Source organism: Salvelinus alpinus, chromosome 3, assembly GCF_045679555.1.
Source record: "Salvelinus alpinus chromosome 3, SLU_Salpinus.1, whole genome shotgun sequence".
NCBI lineage: Eukaryota > Metazoa > Chordata > Actinopteri > Salmoniformes > Salmonidae > Salvelinus > Salvelinus alpinus.
The window spans coordinates 66,921,479-66,938,642 of NC_092088.1; the positions used below are offsets into that span (position 1 = coordinate 66,921,479).

At 42.1% G+C, this 17,164-nt stretch overlaps 2 protein-coding genes across 9 annotated transcripts in view; both read right to left on the reverse strand.

Moving 5' to 3' along the window:
- LOC139571163 (uncharacterized) overlaps positions 1 to 7,635 on the reverse strand; it is a 29,069-nt gene extending 21,434 nt beyond the window's left edge. The window contains exon 1 of one of the 3 annotated variants that reach the window (XR_011674244.1): positions 6,950 to 7,635. Coding sequence is in view for 2 of the 3 variants with exons in the window: in XM_071393770.1 (XP_071249871.1) it covers positions 6,950 to 7,354 (405 nt within the window). In the remaining variant the exon portion in view is untranslated. The remainder of the gene's footprint in view (positions 1 to 6,949) is intronic. The other 2 variants (XM_071393770.1, XM_071393771.1) reach the window with 2 other exon arrangements.
- A 4,595-nt stretch (positions 7,636 to 12,230) lies between these two features.
- On the reverse strand, positions 12,231 to 16,774 carry srsf2a (serine and arginine rich splicing factor 2a). Of its 6 annotated transcripts, none has more exons than XR_011674246.1 (4): positions 16,274 to 16,757; positions 15,385 to 15,653; positions 13,803 to 13,899; positions 12,231 to 12,755 (listed from the first exon to the last, which is right to left on the reverse strand). XR_011674246.1 is itself a non-coding variant. In XM_071393772.1 (3 exons), the coding sequence occupies exons 1-2, from the start codon at positions 16,627 to 16,629 to the stop codon at positions 15,410 to 15,412; spliced, it is 600 nt and encodes a 199-aa protein (XP_071249873.1). In that variant the 5' UTR covers positions 16,630 to 16,774; the 3' UTR covers positions 12,231 to 13,899; positions 15,385 to 15,409. The 6 variants fall into 6 exon arrangements, 2 of the variants coding, with proteins under 2 accessions (XP_071249873.1, XP_071249874.1); XR_011674245.1 differs by having other exon boundaries at positions 12,231 to 13,285; XR_011674248.1 differs by having other exon boundaries at positions 15,377 to 15,653.
- Between the last annotated feature and the right edge of the window lie 390 nt (positions 16,775 to 17,164).

The window sequence follows — 17,164 nt, forward strand, 5'->3', positions numbered from 1 at the left end:
GATGTGATATTTCATTTATTTATTTTTTACATTTGCAAAAATTTCTAAAAAACTGTTTTGGCTTTGTCATTATGGGGTGTTGTATGTTCATTGATGGGGGGGGGGGGGGGGGGGCAATTTAATCAATTTTAGAATAAGGCTGTAATGTAACAAAATGTGGAAAAAGTCAAGGGGTCTGAATACTTTCCGAAGGCACTGTATATCCCCGGTATATTACATAATTTATGTAGCAGTATACAAGGAGTAGGCCTTTTTTTGGACTCATCGTTGTTGTGCTGAGCTCACTTGAACAGGAAAGTGTTCAGGAAGGTTGTCCTTGTGGGCAAACTTTGTCATCAAAATCTGGCATTCTCTGGATTTATGGTGCTGGGAACTCAGGAAAAAACGAGGTTGAATCATGACGTCAGTGATCTTCAGATCGGAAAGTCGGAGCTCTAGAAAGAGACCTGAGTTCCTGACTTGGAACTCCGAGTTGGATGACCGTTCAAAACGTATTTTCCCAGTATGAGCTCGTTTTTTATGCGAGTTCCCAGTTGTCTTGAAAGCACCAAAGTCAAAGATGTCCCAGTTTTGAGTTCTCAGTTGTTATGAACCCGGCTGAAATCATGCTGAATGTATTCATTCTGGCCATGGTGTTACATGTGAATGTTTATCCTTTTAAGGTTGGAAAAGATACCCTTTCAGACAGATGTTTTAAATCCTTAAACCCAGACTTGGACCATACACCCTCTCCACCAAATACTGATTGCTTTGCATCGGTTAGCCACTGATTCCTTACAAACCACTTATTGTTGAATTTGTGATTTCTGACTTGTTTTGTAACGTTTATGTCCAATGGCCGATGAGCACCGATACGTTTTATCTATACAGAACAAAAATATAAACGCAACATGTAAAGTGTTGGTCCCATGTTTCATAAGCTAAAATAAAAGATCCCAGAAATGTTCCATATGCACAAAAAGCTTATTTCTCTCAAATTGTGTGCACAAATTTGTTTACATCCCTGTTAGTGAGCATTTCTCATTGGCCAAGATAATCCATCCACCTCACAGGTGTGGCATATCAAGAAGCTGATTAAATAGCATGATCATTACACAGGTGCACCTTGTGCTGGGGACATAAAAGGCCACTCTGAAATGTACAGTTTTGTCACATAACACAATGCTACAGATGTATCAAGGATTGCAATTGGCATAGTGACTGCAGGAATGTCCAACAGAGCTGTTGCCAGATAATTTAATGTTAATTTCACAACCACAGACCACGTGTAACCACGCGAGCCCAGGACCTCCACATCCGGCTTCTTCACCTACGGGATGGTCTGAGACCAGCCACCCGGACAGCTGATGAAACTAAGGAGTATTAAAGCCCTTTTGTGGGGAAAAACTATTTCTGATTGGCTGGGCCTGGCTCCCCAGTCATGTGAAATCCATAGATTAGGGCCTAATGAATTTATTTTAATTGACTGATTTCCTTATATGAACTGTAACTTAGTAAAATCATTGAAATTGTTGCATGTTGCGTTTATATATTTTTTTTATCAGTATATCATTTATCTTTATATGACAAGGATTGAAAGGTATTTGCCAGTAGATTGTCAACGTGATTCATGATGATGACTGCTTGTCTAGCTAGCTAGCTTGCTAAGATTTTTTAAGTATGATGTTGACATGATCAGTCTAATCAAAGCTACAGTAGATATAACGTGATTTGATGTCATTTTATCTGTGGTCAATGACCTTGTGCCTTCTTGGGCGGGCACTTCTAATGTAAATCTATGGCAGCACCCAAGGCGTGAATATGTACAGTATATAAATATAAATATGTACTGTATTTTGCTAAACAGGTACGGCTCAAAACAGGTGGGGCTCGTCCCAACCTGCCCTGAATGACGGGTCGCCACTGATGTTTAATTAGTCTTTTTTATTATTGAATATTAAAACATACAATCTACTTGCAGTGAAGCCGCTCAACATTTACATTACATTCAGTCATCTAACAGACTCCCATCCAGAGCGACCCACAGAAGCAACCAGGGTCAACGCCTTGCCCAAGGGCACGTCGACAGATCTCCCACAAGGTCAAAATGGGGACCGAACCAGCGACCTATCAGCCACCGGCCCAAGTTCCCCCCTCAAGCCACCGTCCCCCAATGCACCAACAACCAACAAAATTAACAAAAGAGAAAAAGGAGAAAAACAATGCAAAAACAAAAGACATCAAGGACAACAAAAAATCATAACAGCAAGGCCAACTGAATACGTTTCAGTGCACGTATGGCACTATTTACATGTGTGTATGTGTGCACATTTGAATGTGAGTGTGTGTATATGCATGTGTACACGTGTACAAACACCTGCGCGGCATCCGCCTCAGGCAAACAGGCATTAGATGTAACAACGTTGCCCCTCAGTGTCATTCAAACTTACTTTTTTTATTTGACTTTACTTTTGACTTTTAACTTTGACAGTCATTCTATCCCCCACCTAGCAACTCCACTCCCACTTGTCTCCAATTCCACTTCCCAACCCTCAGCTTCCCTCAACCCATCCCACATATCTCTGCTGGCCACCCTCTTCGGATTTCTATGCGCCATTTATCTTCCAACTACGCTGTGATGTTTAACATACAATTTGAATCTATCTAATCGAATTGAATCGACAGATTGTGAGTTGAAGATAAATACTTTTGCTAAGATTATTAGTATATTAGTAATTGACTGACCCGGTCTCTCCAGATCTCCCAACAATGCATTTCTAGGGTCAATTTTAGATTATTGTAGTGGTTTTCAGCCATTCCTGAATTTGAGACCAGAAACAGGCTACCACAGGGCAATACCAAAACAAATGCTCTAAATCTGCAGAGCTCTGATGATTGTATGCACCAAATATTCAACATTTTGTTGGTGGCAAGAATTCTATACAATAATTTGAGCTGAAAGGCACAAAGTCTTGAATCTTGCGTAATTTTATATATCAACTCATACACCCAGTACCATGGAATTGGTACATCAAAAATCTATTTTTATTCCTCAGCAAGTTTTGATTGTTTATATTTGGCAGATAGACCAATTCCCTACCTCCTCCCGCTGCCACCTGCCTCCTCCATTTTTGTAGTAATTCTGTAATCAATTGGTTGTAATCTTGGATTGAGCCGACCTTCCCATACAATTCTGATAACTCCATGAAAGACATAACTCTACCATTCCAATTTACATCATAATTTTAAAACAAAATACCCTTTTCAAACATCTTTTCCATAAATACAGGTATTTTATCAACCAGTACATTTGAGTTCAACCATAATATTTGTTATAATATTTGTTCTATCTTTTCAGGGGGATGAAATTGAAATTGTAAACAGCTCTGCAATGCTTGTTCGAAAAAGAGAGACACTTTGAAAAACGTTTAATCTTCAATTAATTGAAAATGAGACATGGCAATCTGCACAGAGGCAAAAAGGCAATTTTTAAACAATGGATGAGCTTTTCTTAGTAATCTACTTGAGAAACATTTAGGTTTCAAGTAAAACTTTTGTGTAAGTGAAGCTTTTATAGAGAGGTATAGTGCTTTTATATTTAATCATCTCAACCCGCTTTATCTGGTTTAGCATCCCAGATAGAACAAAATATTTTTTGCTCGTATGATTTGAAAAACAGGTCAGGAGTAGGCTAAGTAAGTGAGTAAACTGAGATATGACTAAGGAGTTCATCAGTGTAATTTTTCCATAAATAGAGACGTATTTACCTCTCCATGGTTGCAGGGTCTTGTCTATTAATATTCGTTTTCTATTGAAATTTATTGTGGAGAGCTCATTTCTATCTTTTATGATATGAATAACAAGTGTGTCTATTTCACCGTCTGCCCATTCTTTAGGTAAACTGCAAGGTAATGTAAAAGTTGTATTTTATAAAGATCCAATACGTAATATTGTACACTTATCATAATTAGGTTTTAGTCCAGAGTCCAGAAAAGTTATATAGATCTTCAATGAGACATTGCAAGGATCTAGCTTATATGACCAATATGAAAATGTGTGCACTCACTACTGTAAGTCACTCTAGATAAGAACATCTGCTAAATCACTCAAATTAATGGTCAATTATCACAAGACCAGCAGCTATTTGCATGACAATAATCGGCTTGACAAAATGTCATGACTGCCCTAGTCTCATCTACTCCCCACTCCCCTCCCCCATTTCTTTACCTCTCTCTCGGCAGGCTGCTGACCTGGCACTTGACTCTCCCCATGTGTCACCTTTACAATCACACAGGCTTAGGTAGTCTCCCTCCCTCTGTGCTGGGGTGCAGTATGTCACACATCTTACCTCTCTCCAAGGTGCTGACACCCCAGTGTTTCACACCTTTATGGTTTCTTTTCAGCATCTATGGTGATGGTTCATCCAGAGCCATACTGGACTGCCACCCACTGTGCACTTCAGCAAATAATTGAGGCATGCTTGTAGACTAGGTTACTTGCGGCATAGACATGACTCAGTTAGAGGTGATTTACTCTACCATAGAAATGTGACATTTGTGATGTATTGGCCAAGGCTCTTGTAGCCTATCCGTGTGAGAATGTGTGCGTTTGAGTGGTAAGGCGAAAGCAAACGACTGTAGATAAAAGTTGAGGGGTGAAGTCAATGGAGGTGCATCTGCGACAGCCAAAAGTCAGACACTAATGTGGTTTTCTTTATAATGCCAAATTACACATGGCACCAACCACCATACACTGAAATTGTACAATCTGAGAGAGCCTCAAAAATCATATTTATTTGCATATAGGCTATCCACTGTAAAGCCTACATGAACTTGGTTCCTGTTTCAGTCATGTCTTTGGTCACATCCGTGTGGGTCAAACAAAAACACCCTAATGATTGATTGACAATAGAGCCTCCCACAATGCAGGCGATGGCTGCAGTACAACGTTGGTGAAGAGCAACTGCAGAAACTTGCAGTCAAAACATCATGACCTTTGATCACGATTTATGTAAAGTTTATGCAGTCAACATGTCGGCACAAGTCGTACTATTTTTAACATAATGCAACACACTTTTGAAGGTGTTGACCAACCGATGGTCACCGACTTGACAATAGTGATCCTCTCGAACGCGCCCATTGTCAATGGCCGTGTTCAAGAGAATTAAAACCGTAAGGTATCATGGGTAAATTGTGAATGACTGATCTACAAATAATAATGAGTTATTTATGATGCAAGGTTCTTTGTAGATCAGTCAGTCGACAGTCGCCTGCACTGTCAGCTGCAATTGCGAACAAGCCGATTGAGTTGGCTGTGTAGCAAACAGTGTCAATATATTGGTCCAGAAAGCTGCATATAATGGGCATTACCTGCAATACCTACCTGACCAAGGAGAGAAGTAGTGTATTCTGTTGAGGGAAACTGTACTTTATACAATTGTAATGTGTTGTTGTCTCACCTAGCTATCTTAACCCCATACTCAGTAACATAATCTGATTACTTTGATTACTTTTCCCTTAAGAGGCGCAAACTAGCGATTTTAGTCATGAATCTTTTTCTGGAGGCAGTTCTGTAGAGTGGCCAGTAGCTGGCACAGCCACAAAATCAGATTATTTTATTATTTTGTTGTCATGGAGGACTGATTGAGCTCATTGCGTCGAGTTGAAAAATGAATGCTGTTTTTGGAATGGCGTTTGGTGTTTATTCAAATTTGATCATCTTTGGATGCCGACAGCAATCGCACCATTGGAAGACAGACTGTAGCCTACAAAAACCCATACCTGCTCTTTTCCCACGATCCATCAAATTAATTTGGTATCACTAACCAGGTCTCCATCCAACCTTTTTATGAGAGTAAAGTCCTTTTCGGATAAAACATGTCATGAAAGAAACAGAAAATTGTAAGTAAACGTTCCAAATGTCGACAAAATAAACATGTTAGACATGGTGCGTTCTTTTTGTGTCGGTAAAATGAATTATGCGAGAAATGTCCAAATTAATTATTCTAGAAATGTCCACTACAACTCGGGAAAGCATACAGTTTATTAGACTACAGATTAAATAACTTCAAGGGGTGGTGAACGTGCCAGGTGATGAGGTTGATGCTCCTTTCCAATAAATATCAACGGGTCTTATTCTGGTGACATGATCATCTATGTTTGGCTGCCTTTTGACAAATAAAAATAATCTTGCTAATTTGTCCATAATAATCTCATGTTGGACTACGTCATCACGCACAGACTTTTATCCACAAGTCAATTTGATGGAAACACATCTCTGGTGAGAAAATTAGCATATTGTTTTTATGCCGATTTTTATTTTTTATACTTGCATGAAAATCTGTTGCCAATGGAATAAATATCGAGGATCTTATTCTGGTGACATGATCATCGATGTTTGGCTGCCGTTTGACAAATAAAAATAATCTCGCTCCTGTTAATAATAATCTCATGTGTAGACTATACCTGCACACCCTAGCCTGCACTGTGCCTGCACAGTAGGCACATTTTCTTTTAAAGCAACCGTTTTTGTGACAACTATAGGAAGAGTTGAAAATGGGATGGAAACATATTGAATTTGAGATTTTTATTCGATACATAAATTTAAACTTAAAAAGTCAAATTTGTGCACACTGTCATCAAGCACAGATTTTTATCAGCAAAAGTATATTTGGTGAAAACACCACTGGTTGGAAAATGCACATTTTCTTATGTGGATTCTAGAGTATTTCCATTAAAATCTGTCACCACTTGGATAGAAACCTAGCTATTCAGAAAAGTGTCATTTTTTCCCGCAAACATCCCTTCTGAATTGAAAAGTAATCCTAGAAGTAATGTTTTCAAAAATATGTAATCGGATTAAATGTCATGTAACGGATTACATCTAGTTTTTTTGTAATCCGCTACTCCCCAAACCTGATGAAAAATATTAGGCATATACACTACTCATACTGCACATTATATTAGCCTACCATAATGCCAGATTTCACCTTTTTCTCGTGAGCAGCATGGGTCCTAACTTCTGCAGCGGGCAGCCCCTCCTCCTCAACTGTCCTTCTGTCCGCTGCCACCGGATCCATTATTTTTCCGACAGATCGACATTCACTGTCCTCCTCCGATTTGTCCGTTAAGGTTAGCCCTGCTGCTGTCCCCTGTTTCTCCGTAAGATTTACCGACGGTCCTGATTTAGCTAATCCCGTTTTCACCACCTCTCTCCCGGACTGCGCCAAAGATCCCTCCCCTGAGTGATACGCTTTGGATGCAGCAGTGCCAGAGGACGAGACAGTCGAAGTATCGTTAGTACTGAACAATGTTGTCACCAGAATAATAGCGAACAGCGTGAAAAGAATAGCAGGCAATATAAAACTTAATTCCATTGTTGCAGACTGAAAGCGAGTCGACTTTTCGAGCCAGCAAAATATGACCCGTTTGTCCTTTTGTCTTCTATTTTTGTCTGTTCTAAAACATGTAGGCTCTACAGCCTATACCTGAGAAATACCGTTAAAACCCCCTCTCCCTGGTATCCTCACTCCTGCGATTGTCAGTCGATTTGTCTACCCTGCATCCCGTTGGCTTTGTTGCTGTAATATTAGCCTACCGACAACCGTGTCCACTGTAGCTCCGAGACAGTGGGAGAAAAAATGTACTGTACTTTGATCGCCTTGACACGCCTCGAAACGAAACGTAATTTAAGGCCACGCCTCCATAGCTAATGCTTTAGGAAAGCTTCACCCAAGCAGCACAAAACACACAGGACAGGATAAATAGGGTGACCATCACATTGCAAGCTTCTCACTTAGGATTACCTGTAAAGCACCTACTATCAGTGGAAAGTAAGCATACTTTAGTGACCTATGGCGATTTTAGCATGTAAATATTGCATGCCAGCAAAGCCACTACACAACACGAATACATGAATTGCACTATAATGGTGCCAAACGGTGCCCAAAAACTTAAGGCCTACATAAAGCTGTCCTGACACCTTACTGAATTATTGCCCCGCTACATCTGGCTATCAGTGGAGCCTCTGGCAGCGAAACAGTTCATTACAGCCTTGAGTCTTTTTGGGTACGATGCTACAAGCTTGGCACACCTGTATATGGGGAGTTTCTCCCAATGTTCTCTGCAGATCTTCTCAAGCTCTGTCAGGTTGGATGGGGAGGGTCACTGCACAGCTATTTTCAGGTCTCTCCAGAGGCTCTGGCTGGGCCACTCAAGGACATTGAGACTTGTCCGGAAGCCACTCCTGCGTTGTCTTGGCAGTGTGCTTAGGGTCATTGTCCTGTTGGAAGGTGAACCTTCACCTGCTCTGGAGCAGGTTTTCATCAAGGATCTCTCTGTACTTTGCTCCGTTCATCTTTCCCTCGATCCTGACTAGTCTCCCTGCCGCTGAAACATGTGGGGAAAGTAAAGGGGTCTGAATACACTGTATGGTTTCTACGACTCCTTGTGGATTTGTGTAACTCGATAAGAACCGCATTCTCCTTCAATAATAACGAATACTGACATGAGTTTTGACTTTTGAACCACACAATCATTATTACATTAATGTTCAGTAAATTAATGTTTGTTATATCATTAACACATAGCTCTAAGTATAAGTGCAAGCAAATGAGCTGTGACGAGGTAGGACTTGGTTCAGCACTTTCAAAATGGACACCGACAGAAATTCAGATGTCAGTTCAGACAAATTCAGCAAAATGTTGAGGCTTTAACTTTACTCTTCTTTAAGTCACCAGAGAGAGAGGGAGCGAGAGACACGGTTAGCCTACCATTTGTAGTCTTTCATTAGCCCTATTTGGTCTAAGGGAAAATACAGTCACGAAGATCCACTTTATCAGACAATAGGCCTATACTGACGCACATACAGTGCATTGCGCAAACAAGCCAACCCTCGCAATATCAACTGGAATTACATGGGTCTATTACTGAACTTTGCAAACATGGTTACAGACCCAAAGACATTATATATGTAACGGATGTGAAATGGCTAGCTAGTTAGCGGGTACGCGCTAGTAGCGTTTCAATCAGTTACGTCACTTGCTCTGAAACCTAGATGTAGTGTTGCACCTTGCTCTGCAAGGGCCGTGGCCTTTGTGGAGCGATGGGTAACGATGCTTCGTGGGCGACCGTTGTTGATGTGTGCAGAGGGTCCCTGGTTCGCGCCCGTGTCGGGGCGAGGGGACGGTTTAAAGTTATACTGTTACATTGATGCTGTTGACCCGGATCACTGGTTGCTGCGGAAAAAGGAGGAGGTTGAAAGGGGGGTGAGTGTAACGGATGTGAAATGGCTAGCTAGTTAGCGGGTACGCGCTAGTAGCGTTTCAATCAGTTACGTCACTTGCTCTGAAACCTAGATGTAGTGTTGCCCCTTGCTCTGCAAGGGCCGCGGCTTTTGTGGATCGATGGGTAACGACGCTTCGTGGGTGTCAGTTGTTGATGTGTGCAGAGGGTCCCTGGTTTGCGTCGGGGCGAGGGGACGGTTTAAAGTTATACTGTTACATATATACTGAACTAAAATATAAACACAACATGCAACAATTTAGTTGATTTGATTGAGTTAGTTCATACAGTATGAGGAAATCAGTCAATTTAAATTATGCTCTAATCTATGAATTTCACATTACTGAGAATACAGATATGCATCTGTTGGTCAGATACCAAAACAAAAAAATGGGTCTCAGGATCTCATAATGGTACTTTTGTGCATGCCAATTGCATGCTCCCTCAACTTGAGACTTGTGTTGTGTGACAACTGCATATGTTAGTGGCCTTTTATTGTCCCAAGCACAAGGTGCACCTGTGTAATGACCATGCTGTTTAATCAGTTTCTTGATATGCCACACCTGTCAGGTGGATGGATTATCTTGGCAAAGGAGAAATGCCCAGTAACAGGGATGTTAACACATTTGTGCACAACATTTTTGAGAAATAAGCTTTTTGTACGGTACATTTGTATGGTAAATTGAGATACAAACTATGGCATAAGGGAACGATGAGTGGAGCAGATAAGAGGCAAGCCGTATTGTCGATTTAAGACATTAATGAGCGAGCTAAGACGGACGTAATCGATATGCCCATTTGTTCAACACTTTTGAAATGGACGACAGAATTCAGAACATGGGCTGTTCTTACAGTATTCTCCCTGTACACCAAGTCAGAACCGTAGGATAAATAACAGGGGCATATAAGCAGACAATGAACGCTCTTACAATATTCGATGACATTTCTCTAAAACATGCTATAGGCTAAATGTGCACCACCAAGTCAGAACAGTAGGCTAAATTCTGAGGGGGAGAGGGACCAAATGCTTATTAGGCTGAGACCCATGGGCTATTAACAGCTTACACTAACATACACTTAGTACTACTTTCTTAGTTCCAGTGTATATATATATATATCCTGGCATATTACATCCTTTATGCAACAGAATACAAGACATATTTTTGGACTCACTGTTGTGCTGTGCTCACTTGAACAGGAAGAGCGGTCCTTCTTTGTGACAAACGTCATCAAAGTCTGTCAGTCTCTGGATTTATGGTGCTTTCAAGATAACAGGAACTCAGGGAAAACAACTAGGTTGAATCATGTCAGTAACCTTCAGCAGTGGTGTAAAGTCCTTAAGTAAAAATACTTTAAAAGTAGCCTACAAAGGTAGTTTATTTGGGGTATCTGTACTTTACTGCTTATATTTGACAACTTTTACTATACTACATTCCTTAAGAAAACAAGGTACTTTTTACTCCATTTTCCCTGACACCCAAAAGTAGTCATTACATTGTGAATGCTTAGGACAGAACAATGGTTCAATTCACACAATAAACACGGACTCACTAAACACAAATGCTTTGTTTGTAAATTGTCTGAGTGTTGGAGTGTGCCCCTGACAATCTGTAACTTAAAAATAAACAAGAAAATTGTGCCGTCTAGTTTGCATAATATAAAGGTATTTTAAATGACTTACACTTCTGATACTTAAGTATCAAAATTAAATGTAATTGCTAAAATATACTTAAGTGTATTAAAAGCAAATACTTTTAGGCTTTTACTCAAGTAGTACTTTTTACTGGGTAGCTTAATTTTATTTTAAACTCAGCAAAAAAAGAAACGTCCTCACTGTCAATTGCGTTTATTTTCAAACGTAACATGTGCAAATATTTGTATGAACATAAGATTCAACAACTGAGACAAACTGAACAAGTTCCACAGACATGTGACTAACAGAAATTGAATGTGTCCCTGAACAGGGGGGGGGGGTGGGTCAATATCAAAAGTAAGACAGTATCTGGTGTGGCCACCAGCTGCATTAAGTACTGCAGTGCATCTCCTCCTCATGGACGGCACCAGATTTGCCAGTTCTTGCTGTGAGATGTTACCCCACTCTTCCACCAAGGCAACTGCAAGTTCCCAAACATTTCTGGGGGGAATGGCCCTAGCCCTCAGCCTCCTATCCAACAGGTCCCAGACGTGCTCAATGGGACTGAGATCCAGGCTTTGCGCTGGCAGAACACTGACATTCCTGTCGTCAAGGAAATCACGCACAGAACGAGCTATATGGCTGGGATCATGTCAGGATGTCTTCCCTGTAACACAGTGTTGAGATTGCCTGCAAAGACAAGCTCAGTCCGATGATGCTGTGACACACCGCCCCCTCCACATTGATCCCGTTCCAGAGTACAGGCCTCAGTATAACGTTCATTCCTTCGACGATAAACGCGATTCCGACCATCACCCCTGGTGAGACAAAACCGTAACTCGTCAGTGAAGAGCACTTTTTGCCAGTCCTGTCTGGTCCAGCGACAGTGGGATTGTGCCCATAGGCAACGTTGCTGCTGGTGAGGACCTGCCTTACAACAGGCCTACAAGCCCTCAGTCCAGCTTCTCTCTCAGCCTATTGCAGACAGTCTGAGCACCGATGGAGGGATTGTGCGTTCCTGGTTTAATTCGGGCAGTTGTCGTTGACATCCTGTACCTGGTGTGATGTTCGGATGTACCGATCCTGTGCAGGTGTTGTTACACGTGGTCTGCCACTTTTAGTCAATTGGGTACCTTTCCCACTACGGATGTTCAGGTTGGCGCTCTCACCTTACTCAAGAGACCATGTTTGTATTCGGCTTTATTAACTCAAGGATTATGGTGACAAAAATGTATTGGCTCAATAACAATTAATTTGTCTTGGCTAGCTCTGAAGGAGAAAAGCTGACAATAGATAGGCTCTCGCAAGATTTGCTTGAAAAACAGTTCATAACAAAACAAATTTGACATTTTTATTAGCCTTCACCTGGAGCATTTACAAGACATCTTGCGAGACTAATTTATCAAGCTAATGGGACGCCCTTTATCGAGCCATAAGACTCTTCCATCAACACTGGGTACAACCAGCTTACAACAGAGGACTAAACCACAGTTTGGGGGGGGGTAGGATAACCTGGTGGAACCAGCCTGATCGATAATACAATGTTAAACACAGCGATCAGACTGGTTACACCAGGCTAGGGATGGAGGAAGAGGATAATATTGGTACATCAACAATGGTAAGAGACCATAAGACAACAGAGGGAGAGAGATGGGATGATCAGATCTGCCACCACAGCAGTGATTGCCTGGTTCTGGTCTGTAAGAATAAATCAAACGGCAGCAGCACCATGTCGATAACAGGGCGGCAACTGCACCGGGCACCGCAACACCCCCGCCAGCCACTGCACTGCCACCTCACCATCAGCACTGCATCGCACCTTAACAGCTAACCAGCAATACTCAACTGCTACACAACTGCGCCTAGTGCACAAAAGATGACAAGAGGGGATTAGAATTCACAGGAAAGTAAATGCATACCAGAGACTTTTTATATCAACAATATACACTGAGTATAGAAAACATTAAGAACACCTGCTCTTTCTATGACAGACTGACCAGGTGAAAGTATGATCCCTCATTGGTGTCACTTGCTAAAGAAACATCCATCAGTGTAGATGAAGGGGAGATGGGTTAAAGGAGGATTTTTTAAGCATTGAGACATGGATTGTGTGTGCCATTCAGAGGGTGAATGCGCAAGATAAAAGATTTAAGTGCCCTTGAACAGGGTATGATAGTAGGTGCCAGGCACACAGGTTTGTGTCAAGAACTGCAAAGCTGCTGGTGTTTTAATGCTCAACAGCTCCCCGTGTGTATCAAGAATGGTTCATCACCCAGAGGAGATCCAGCCAACTTGACAACCGTGGGAAGCATTGGAGTCAACATGGGCCAGCATCCCTGTGGAACACTTTCTACACCTTGTAGAGTCTATTCACCCACGAAATGAGGCTGTTCTGAGGGCAAAGAGGGAGGTGCAACTCAATATAAGGAAGGTGTTCCTAATGTTGTGTACTCAGTGTACATACATACATAAAAAAAACAATATCTGCACTCCTAGTTAGGTTAGCGAATTACATAAAATGTTAAATATTTTTGATACAATCTTGGCTTATATGGTTTCCCTCTACATGTTGCTGGTTTTGCTTAGAAAATATCAGAAAACATTTTCTTTAGGGTAACTCTGCTAAATTCAACTCTCCAAAAGAAGAACATCAGTAACTCAATACGGGAATCCTTCTGTAGAGAATTAGACTACTAAATAAGGGCTTCAATAAATAAAAGGGGGGGCTACTTCATAAAAGATTAATTTGATTTAAAATACAACAAGCCTGCACTAACAATGAGACAAAATACAGTTCACCTGAAAACATGTCCTTCACTCTAGTCAACGGCATTACACGCATTGGTAAATATATAGTACAGTCTATTTCTGGGCAACTGAAACCAAAACATTTTAGACCAAGTCACAACCTTTTGGTCAGTATTCTGTTAGGCGTAGAGAGGTGTCCACTGGCAGACTTAAGCTCTGGTCAACGTCCACAGAGAAGAAGTCTCAATCGTCTGACATCTGGAAAGAAAACAAGACAAGCTGCATTGGTGGAGGTCAACGGGTAGGTTGCTAGTTTGACACAACCAACTGTTCTCAATCTAAAATCAGAAAACACCCCTTAACCATTCCATTGAGGGCTCGTCAGTTGTCCACGTTACTGGCATAGAACAGAGTTCCTAACAACGCAGGATGTCTTCACACTACAAGGGCCCCCCACCCACAGCTACCACTCAATTTGTTCTTATTTTTACTCAGGCATTTATTGGACAACAAACCTTGGGGTCCTCCCTCCTGCACCAGTGAGATCAGACACACAGCGGTACAGCAAGCAGCATTCTGTCTGTGGTCCTGTGAACATACAGTACCTCACCAACTGACAGCACGGACCACCGCACCGCCCTGCTCCATAGCAACCGCCATCGCCCCCCACCAACAGCCTCAGGCAGGTCGCGTCACAACACACTAACTGCTCTTACACTGCCATCTGCCACACCCCCACATCCTCTCGGTTTGACAACAGGACACCGCAGCTTGGAGGAAAGAATTCCACATTTAGGTAAACGAATGTTTGATTTTAGCACCCCGCAATAAATATACTCAATCTCAAAAAAAAAATATATATAAGCCCTGGCACATTTTATAAATGTTGTAAACAATTTTGGCCAACTATACCCCTGACCTGCAGATAACATCCACCCCAAACCAATGTTAGCTGATGTGACAGTTTGGTTGTGGTTAAAACATTGGCAGACACCCACACACTGTTGATTAGATTTGTGGGCACATTCAGTGTGCACTGCAGATATCCATCTCTATTTCCTGACTTTACTTTGTGTAGCTTGCACGTTCTACACACAACTTAACGTTTGTTTTGTACACTACTTACATTTCCAGTTTCCTCTACAACACCAAGTAAAATGCCAGGGTCAGGATTCTGCAGTATTGACTGGTACACTGCAACTCTGGTGACTAAACACTAATATTCAAAGGACTATTAAGGTTGCAGAACACTGTCCAACTGCATTTGAATTTAACCTGTCCTGTAGTGACCTACCATAGAGTTCCTATAATTGTTCCTTACGTAATTATGTGCCCTACATTCAGCAAACTATACTCAAACCATAGACAGACTGGTGCCCAGAAGCCAGTTTTAGCATGGGCAACACCATTGAGGAATTGTATCACTTTGTAGTCAACCGGTTGTGACTTTTTAATGGTTTAAGGATCACATAATTGCATCCAGGTCAACAGCAAATTAATTATACTAGTGAGCAAACATTCCATAACGGCAGGTGGCAGTAAATCACCAACCGTTCAGTTTGTTTACTAACTCATAGTAGAATAAAAATGTATGGAGATGGCCTCAATGGCACTGCACATGCTCTCACAGACACCATAACAGGACAGATGCAATGCGGCATCCTATAACTATCTCTATGACTCAAACATATGAGGCTGTCTGATGGTCACCCCCATTCTCCCATGCCCTGTGTACCGTCTTACTGGGTCTGGGTTGGAACTGTTGTTACTAAGACTCGGTTCCGTTGTCATCGGGGGATTTGGGCATGCTCTTGGACCTCGACCGTGAGCCTCTGTTAGAAGGCGGGGTGCGGCTGCGGGACCTTGATGGGGACTTGCTCTTGCGGGGTGTGCGGGACTTGGAACGGGACCTAGAGTAGGAACGAGACCGTGAGCGGCTGTAGTCACGGCCACGACTGCGGTTCCTGCTTCGGGATCGACTGTGTCTTCGCCGGCGGGGGCTGGCCGAACGACTGGGGAGGGTCAGAAGAAAATGTCATGTTTAGCTAGATAAAATTAACTGCAACTTGGTTTATACAAGTCTGTTTTTTATTGACTAATTAGAGATTTGCAATTGCAGCTTGCAAATTCAACTGATAACGTAATAGCTAGCTAACTTGCCCAAAGGCCATATCATGTTGCTTCATCTTACCATCCAATAGGAATTTATGTAGCTGGCTATATCCCCCGTGGACTGGTTTTTACAGAATAATTTCCATTCAGGCTACAAAGGTTTTAGTTCCTCTTTACCCGCCTTCTTGCCATTAAATAGAGTTGAGAAAAACAACACCACTGCAGCCTGAATGGAGAATATTTTATGTACAAAATCGGTCCACGGGGATATGTGTATGCCGCTGAATACATTGCCTTTGGATTGGTAAAATGAAATACCTCTATCGCCATCTGCCGGCCTATGTGCGGTCAACTAGCTACGTTAAGTTAACTATAAAAAGTTAAACTAGCTAGCTAAAGTAAAAACCATTGCACATTTAGCTGAAATTGGCCAGTATATTGTAGTTACATCAATATTACAATTGCTAGGTACACTTGGCGAACTACAATGTTTTTAACTAAAACTGGAATCAGAGCTTACCTCCTGCGCCCGTAGCCTCCATGCCTCCTTGGGGGTCCACTGCCGCCTCGGCGCCCGAAGTGGGAGTCTGGTGGACGGCCATATCGCGCCATCTGCACTCGCAGTTCCCGCCCATCGAGCAAGGCCCCGTCCATGGCGTCCATCGCGTCTTCAGCGTCGCGCTTATCGTGGAACCGCACAAAGGCGAAACCGCGGCTCTCCTTGGTGTACCGATCGCGGGGGATGTACACGTCTCCCACCCGGCCATACTTCTCGAAAACTCGGCGTAGGGTCTCAGGCGAAGTCCGGTACGTGAGATTGTCCACTTTGAGCGAGGACATACCCTCGACATCGGGCGGAGGCCTTCCGTAGCTCATCTTTGCTCCCCAAAAATGAGATAGCCAGACGAAGATTAAAAATCGTTATTGTAGACTAAATTTGTTTTTGTTTTGCTGATTTGTATGCCCAATTCACCCCGTTCTCTCAGCTGCTCGCACATGAAATGGCGGCTCAGGAGCTTCCTTTTTGTGTTGGCTGGTAGGCGGGTTAATAACTACTCCCTCTTGGAACTACAGCGCGCCGTAGCGGATTGGAGTGGCAGAACAGTTAGAATGCTAATTGACCGTATCAAGATGAAAATAACAACAGAAACCACGTTTCCATACAGATTTTATGCCAGTAAGGCATACCATATTTTTTAAAATCACGGCAGCTGTGATGGAAACAGTAAATTTCGTTATAAATGCTGACAGATGATTTGCTTGTTAGACATGGTGGGATCTTTTTGTGTCAGTAAAATGAATGATTCGAGAAATGGTGGTGGAACGCCTTATGCGCAAATACTTATATAATAACCATCATATTGAAGTAAACTTGGAGTCTCACTATGATATGTTGCTGCATATAATTGTG